We start from the raw sequence: 7,996 nt of genomic DNA on the forward strand, positions 1-7,996 counted from the left end.
AAAAGTGTGTGTGTGTGTGTGTGTGTGTGTGTGTGTGTGCATGCGTGCATGTATGTGTACCATCATCCTGGGCTGAGTGCAGTGTCCATGACTACCTCAATGGAACTATCATAAGACCAGAGCACAGGGTGATCTGTGCTTGGCAGGAAGGAATGTGACCACAAGTGCACCCTGATGTTTTATGGGAGACACAAGGCTTGTTGCTTTTGAAAAAACAATTTCACATGCAGCCAGTGATGAGTCATGAGTCACTTAGTTTGAATCCAGAAGTGACAAGGAAGGTCAAGGTCCTGTCCAGAGGCTTGGCCTTCCCACCCTGCTGTTACTATTACAGCACAAAGGGGCTGGGAAGGTGTCTCAGCACATAACCGTGCTTGCAGAAGACCGGAGTTCAGCTCCCAGCACCCATGTAAGGAAGCTTACAACCACCTGTAGCTCCAGCTCCAGGGAGATCAAATACCTTTTTCTGGCCTCCATGGGTACCACATTAAACTCAGGATGGTGACAGCCTTGGGCACAGGCTGAATTTCCTCAGGCCAACTGAGGAAGAAATAATTAACCACATTCCACTGCAGCTGGTTTTAATTTTGTAGTCCATTATAGGGTGTTCTGCATGGCCCTACACTCAGGATGGGTGTTTGAGACAGGAGATAGCCAGCTGCATTTGTCACTTTTGACCTTTAAACTTTTGCTAGCTTTGGGTCAGGGAGGATAGCTAACTGTATTTCCTGTCCTCAGTTTACCCTTTAGTTCTGTGGCCAGTTTAAAGTCTCTGCTATTAGTCCATTTTTAGCCTCACAGGCATAGCTCCCAGCTGCTCCTCTGGCTCAGCAGTTTGCAGCTCACTTGCTTCGAAGCTTAAACTGCCTCTGTGAGAACCTGCCTCTGCTCCAGTGCCTCACTCCCTCTCCCGATTTCCTCCCAGGCAGGCTTTCCAGGGATCTAAAGGACCCTTTGACATCTATGATAGCGGCCCTTTGACATCTATGTTGGCTTCAAGTGCCTGTCTGTCACCCCCCTTCAGTCTCAGAGCCACAGAGCTGGTTGGGGTGGCATGGGGTTCCAGCATCAGTGGGCCCAGCAGGTTTGTGCTGGAAGACGAGATGTGTCACCTGTGCTTTCTCTATATCATCCAACGCTTATGGAAGAGGAGGCCACAAAGGACTGGAGAGGCTGCTCTGGACCCCTCTCCTATTCAGTAGTTCTTGGGTCAAATGGGTAGAATGAAGTCATCTCTGGGTTTCCCACAGCAGGGTGAGCACATCTGTTTCCTGGCTACCCTTTAGAGCCCCAACTTTGGGCCTTGCCCTTGTGGTATCTCATGCTCCTTCCTGTCTGGCTGGGCCTTCTTCTGGAGCAGACTGTGCTTGGCCTGAGGAGGAAGTGTGGCCTTCAGCAGAACATCTTGTTGCCCTTCCTTAGCTGCAGGCCCAGCAAACCAGCAAGGTCAGATTTCAGGAAGAATACATGAATGAGAATTGATTTGTGGTCCCAGGGGACATCAAAGATGCCCTCAGGAAAAAAAAAGGCAAAATAAAAACCAAACAAACGAAAATCATGGAAAAAAGCAGAAAAAAAAGAAAAAGAAAGAAAGAAAATGAAATAGAGAAAACTGTATGTGTGTGTATATGTGGTTTTGGTTATGGAACACTAGGAATCTTTCTAGCAGTTTCAGGTGTGCCCTGTGTGGGCTTCTTGTGCTCCTTTTAGCTCATTCCAGAAGTTTCCTCCAGGCCTGGCTGTCAGTGCCTCTGTCCTACCTTCTACCCTCTTTTGGGTACCTGAGGGTTATGATTAAGGCCTGTGGCCACCTCTGCAGCAGGGGATGGGACACTGTGCTGCAGAATGTGTCAGCCTTGTGTTCTGTTGTGTTTGGTAAATCCTATGAGTGCGGGAGGGTGAGGAGGGCTGGGATCAAACCCACGGCCTCTTGCATGCTAGGCAGATATACAACTGCTGAGCTACATCCGTAGCCAGGGAAATATCTTTCTATGACTGGTCTTGGCCTGTGGGCAGCTGGCTGGTGACTTCCAGACTTCCAGAGGCCTGGCAGGAAGAGCTAACCCCTTGGAGGGTGGCCACACAGGCATTTGGATAGAAACAGCTTTGAGCAGGTTATTTTCCATTTCGAATTGTTCTGTGAACATCAGGGGAGCTACTTGTGTGTGGGTGGTATTTGGATTAAAAATAATTAAAGGACTTTTTTTTTTTTTAAGCCAAAAGCCAATAGTTAGTTTAATGGGAGGGGTCCTTTTATGTTCCCTTCACTTTACTGAGAAAGAACCTCTCCTAGTGCTGTGATAAAACACTGACCAAGGCCAACTTGGCGAGGAAAGGGTTTATTTCATCTTATAGGCCATCATCTAGGGAAGCCAAGGCAGGCACTCAAGGCAAGAGCTTGACACAGAGACCATGGAGGAATGCTGCTTACTGGCTTGCTCAGCTACTTTTCTTATACAGCCCAGACCCCCCTGCCCAGAGATGGCACGACATACAATGGGTTAGGTCCTCCTACATCAATTAGCAATCAAGAAATACCCCATATATGATGCCCATAGGCCAATCTGAAGGAGGAAATCCCTCAATTAAGGTTCCCTCTTCCCAGGTTATTCTAGTTTGTGTTCAGGTGACAAAAACTAACCATCACAGAGGCACAGAGGGGGTGAAGAGCATGTAGAAGGTCATACAGCCAGCAGGTTGTCTAGTCAGGTTTGAGCCAAAGAGGCTTCAGCATTTGTTTCTGCTCCTTCCTTCAGGATAGCTAGTCGAGCATTCTGCTGTCAGGCAGCTTGCTTTCCATCCCCTCTTCTGGATGGGGATACTGGCCCACCAGTGCTACTAGGGAAGATGCTGGGGCTCTGGGAACTCCAAGGCTGTGCCAACATGCCGGCAGAGCCGGCTGCTCTGCCAACAGAGAACTGGGACACTGGGCTGAGCTGAGCACAGTCGGAGTTGAGACAGGATTTCAGGTAGCCCAGACTGGCCTTGAACCCCCTGTGTAGTTGAGGATGACTTTGAGCTCCGGATCCCTCTTGCCTTTACCTCTGAGGGCTGGAATTTCTTGAGTTGACCCTGGAAGCTCTGAGTCAGCTGGACCTTTGCCGGGTGTACTCAGGAATGACCTGTGCACCTTCCATGTCCTCCATACACAAGTCCTACCAGTCAATGAGATGTGTCATTTCTTTTTTCTTCCCAGACGGTAGACATGGCTCATTGCCTGCAGCATCTCGTCGGAGGCAGCGGCTGACACGGAGACCAGGCTACATGAGAAGTGTAGCTGGGGTCGGGATCGGATTCCTCTCTCCAGCAGTGGGCACGTCATGCTGGGTCCCAGGAGGGCCAATAGGCAAGGGGCTCTACCATTCAAAGTCCGAGGCTGGACGGTGTAGCCTTGACCCCAGCAGCCACTGTAAAGGCTCATTGGTGGGCATTCCATTTCTTAAGAGCTCATCCGCCCCTGATGTGGCCTCTGGGAACCACCTGCACTTGGCCCAGAGCTCTGTAAGAGAAACTCCAGTGGGCTTTGGGGTTCATCCCAGAGCTGGCAACAGACTACCTGAGAGGCTGACTGGGTCATGCCGTCCTGGAGACTGTGGACGTCAGCAAGAATTTTCATCCATGGACAGTTCTGAGTCCCCAGGCTCCAGCCTTGGTGCAGCCTGGAGTGAAGGGACAAGGGGCCCTCAGGCTATGGGATCACTGGCATCACTAGAGTCGAGCACCACCCCTGGCATCCCAGCCCTTCCTGGCTCCCAAGACATCTTTGCCTCCAGCTTCAGCTTCATTCAGCTTTCCCTTGGTGCCGCTGGTGAACGCGGAGAGGCAGAAGGCTGCTTGCCATCCAGGGAGGCTGAGTCCCCTCATCTGAGCCCCCAAGGGATGGGGACCGAAGCATCCAGCTCAGACAGGCAACATGAGGACCCTCGACAGCTCTGGGCTTTCAGTCCCCTGGCTAGTCCAGGCTCTGTGGATATGGCTCAGGTGGCAGGGAGCAGCAGCAGGCTAGAGTGTAGCATGCTCTCCTCCCTAGATACAGACACTTCCCAGGATCCCTCCATAGATGGAGATCAGGCTGACAAGGGTAGCGGTTGGGCAAATGCCCATGGGTGGGATGCTTTGCTCAAGGAATGGGAGCCGGTGCTGCAGGACTGTCTACGGAGCCATCGCAGGCAGCTGGAGGTATGTGTCTCCCCAGGAACTGGTCAGGACTCCAGTTCAGTGCTGGGCAGAGGCCGGGAGCCATAGCTGACTGAGCATTGTCCTTGGAAGCTGCAGGGATTCCTGGGGTAGCTGGCTGCAAAGACGTGGCCACACCTGTCTCCTCTGCATCTGGGCATGGATGCCGTTTGCTCTCTGACCCTGTGACTTAGGGGCTCAGATGTGCTCTCTGATGGGATTACACTCCTCTACAGCCCTTGGCCTGGCTGCAGTGTGTTTCCTCTGCTTTGAAACAGGACACTGGGGACCAATGAGATGGCTCAGTATGTAAAGACACTCGCCACCTGAGTTTGATCCCCAGGACCCACATGGTGGAAAGAGAACTGATTCCTGCAAGTTGTCCTCTGACCTCCCCTCACATACTGTTGCATGTGTGTGCCTTCCTCCTCCCCACATAATAAAAAATGTAATGAAATAGGACACCGGGAGGGTAGGGGAGACTGAGGCAGCAGAGGTTTGGGAAGGGTGAGAGGTTATGACGGGACAGCCTGACTGGGTGGACACCATCCTCCCCTGCCTTGTTTCACTTCACCCTGCTGTCCTGTGCAGACAGCTGGCCTCAGGCACTGGTCTATTGTACTGCGTGGATCCTTCTGTTGAGAGGCTGTTTACTTCTGGTGTGCACACGTGTTTGTAATGTGTGACTGTGTGTATGCATTTGTGTGTATGACTATGTGTGTATGTATGCATGTGTATGTGTGTGCATTCTGTGTATATGTTATGCATCTGTGCATATATGCATGTTTATATGCATGTGTATGTGTGCATGTATGCATGTGTTTGTGTATATACATGTATGTATGTGTATATGTATGTATATACTGTGTTTATATTTCTATATAAGTATGTGTGCATATGTATATGTATGTGTATATGTGTGATGTGTATATGTTTACATATGTATGTCTGTGCATGTGTGTATATGTGTATTTATATGTGTCTGTGTGCACATGTGTAAGGAGGCAGAGCACCCACCCATGCAGCATTTGGTAGACTCACAAAACTTAGAAATTTACATCCACCCTCTGTAGTTGCATCTCATCCGGTCTCTGCTCCTTTCCTGTAACCAGGGGTGATCAGCCTTGTTCTTGTTTGACCTGGTCTGGCCTTCGGCACCTCAGCTCAGTTCAGATGTTGGATGTGGAGAGTGAAGGCAGATGGAGACATGTGGAGTGCTGGAGTTAGACATGTCCATAGCTAGGGCTGCAGACCATTCACCACACCCGTTTAAGGACCTCGCGTGTATTGATCTGAGTAAACAGAATCTACCCAGTTCCTCAGGCCGGAACCACAAGGTGCCCCCCATCTCTTGCTTTCTCTGGTCGCTGCCTCTGGTCGCTGTCTCTGAACACCTTCAGTCCTGCCCCCACACATGCTGCCTCTCTCCACCATAGCCACTGCTGGGTTCAGGTCCCTGTTAGCTTTCACCTTTTTTCTTTCTTTTCTTGTGGTTTTGTATGGAACCTGGGGCCTTGCACCAGCTGGGCAAGCACCCTACCACTGAGCTGCACTCCTAGTCTCTTTCTACTTTTTGTATTTTGAGGTAGGCACTCACTAAGTTGTCCATGCTGGCATTGAACTCGCTTTGCAGTCGGGAAGAACTTGAACTCTCAGTCCTCTTGCCTCAACCTCCCAGGTGGCCGGGATTACATTGTCCAGCACCAGGCCTGGCTTTCAACCTCAGGTTTCCAAGTTACTTTCCCTTGGCATCTCTTCTGCAGTTTATCCAGGGCCCAGGCTCAGCCTGCCACACTACCGTTCTGTGCTGGTGCCTGGCTACTGGCCTTGCTTGGCCCCTTACCACTCTCAGCAGCAACTGGGGTCCTTGTCCAGACCTTTCTCAGCTTGCTCGCACTGCTCCCGTCTTACGGTGTGAAAGAGCAGGAAACGGTGCGCATGCCTTTTCTCTGTTCCCTTTCTTCCTGGAGTGACTTCCTCCTCTCCCCTCCTGTCCCTTTATATGGTTTCATGGTCACTTCCTTGGAATTTCCTACCCTACAGACTCAGTGACTCCTTCCTACAGCTACTGGACAGGCTCGTTCCAGCCTTATCCACCAGTCACGGCTTGCCTGTGCTCATGTTCCCTGTGCGGGTAGGGACGAGCTCGGGATGCCTGAACCTGACTCCTTCTGGCCCTAACCAGGCACCAGATGAAGGTTTTAGTGAAACAGTCTTCTGAAGGTGGGCCACAGATACCTAACACAGATGCCTGAGTTGGGTGTACCAGGCAGAAGGGGATCTGAGAGGCAGATACACAGGACATGAGGGTGCTACAGGAAGCCCCAGCTCACCTTTCCTGCTCTAAGTGTCTCAGTGGCCCAAACTGCATTTCAGAGGCCTTTCCAAAATTCTTGGCAGCATGTCTGCTGATATTTCTGTCTCAGAAATCCAAGTTTTGACTCAGAGGAGGTGATATCTGATGTGTTATGATGGCCAGCTTTAAATATCCAGCAGACAGAGGCTTGCCTTGGCAAGCATTGGCCTGTGGTCCCTGATACAGCCTTCTGGGTTCTGGCATCCAACAGTGTCCTCCTTCTTTCTGACCCTTTTACCTGGGTACAGTCCCACCCTCCTGAGGACCCAGAGGTCTGAAACCCTGAGTGGGCATGGCTTCAGCTCCCTGAGGGACTGTGAACTGACGTTCCAGGACTGTAACTCAATTCACTGTTTGGAATTTTAGTTTTTGAAACATACACCCTTCTTTTCTGCTTGATATCCTAGTCTTGGTTAAAAAAATGTGTATGCAGGTGAGCATGTATGTACATGTGAGTACAAGTGTGTACATGCATGTGCATGTACACACACATTCATGTGCATGTATGTGTGCATGTGTATGCATGCATCTATTCCTGTGCATGTGCATATATATGCATGCATGTGTGTACATATGCGTGTGTGCTTGTACATGTGTGTGTACATCTATGTGTGTGCATGTGTGAGTCTATGTGCGTGTGTGTGTATGTGTGTGTAGGCTAGAGGAAAACCTTGGGTGGTCATCCTCAGGAACACTGTCCACCTCCTTTCATACAGGATCTCTCACCTGGCTGGATCTGACCAGTTAGGTCAGTGAGCCCCAGGGATCCTCCTGTCCTTTGCCTCCCCAGCACTGGGATCACAAGCATGGGTCACTATGCCAAGCTTCCTACATGAGTTCTGGGATTGAACTCAGGTCCTTATATTTGCAAGGCAAGTGCATTACCAACTGAGCTATCTCCCCAGTCCCCATCTTCAGTATTTAGAAGTAAGTACTGGCCATAACCCACTAGGAAATTGCTCTGGAGAGGAAGGCATGGCAGCTGATGTCTCTCTGCTCCTCATCCAGAGTCATATCCATCTCCTGCCTTCTCTCTCCTCCTGCTTTCCTCCCTTCCTGTGCTGGAGTTGGAACCAGCGGCTCGTGCATGCTAGGTGTATACCACTGAACTACATGCCCAGCTCAAGACTGCATCTGCCCTTTCATGATCCCCTCAGAAGGGCTGTGGCTCCTCCTGGGCTCACCAGCCTGGACACAGCAGGAATGTCTGCCTGGCTCTTCTCAGCTCCTCTTCTGGTAGCCATACCGACCCTCTTGGCCGTGCTCTGTGCTAGAGTGCAGCTCTGTGCTCCTTTCCACTGCACAGCTCTTCATAGGGGTAATGACACGGTTGTGATTTTTTTAAATTAATGTGAAGTAAATTTTTAAAAAATTATTTATTTAATAACTACATACTTAGAAGAAGCATTTCATTACACAGCATTGACATATTCAATAAAAATTTTTAGGTTCACAGTTGAATAA

The 7,996-nt window shown here is 50.3% G+C and overlaps 1 protein-coding gene across 1 annotated transcript in view; it reads left to right on the top strand.

The window, feature by feature from the left end:
* Nucleotides 1-1,790: 1,790 nt before the first annotated feature.
* The window catches only part of Disc1 (DISC1 scaffold protein), a 253,803-nt gene continuing 247,597 nt past the window's right edge, over nucleotides 1,791-7,996 (top strand). The window contains exons 1-2 of the mRNA XM_008845824.2: nucleotides 1,791-1,875; nucleotides 3,197-4,179. Coding sequence (XP_008844046.2) covers nucleotides 1,791-1,875; nucleotides 3,197-4,179 — 1,068 coding nt within the window. The remainder of the gene's footprint in view (nucleotides 1,876-3,196; nucleotides 4,180-7,996) is intronic.

Source organism: Nannospalax galili, unplaced genomic scaffold, assembly GCF_000622305.1.
Source record: "Nannospalax galili isolate Female #2095 unplaced genomic scaffold, S.galili_v1.0 scaffold702, whole genome shotgun sequence".
NCBI classification, from domain to species: domain Eukaryota; kingdom Metazoa; phylum Chordata; class Mammalia; order Rodentia; family Spalacidae; genus Nannospalax; species Nannospalax galili.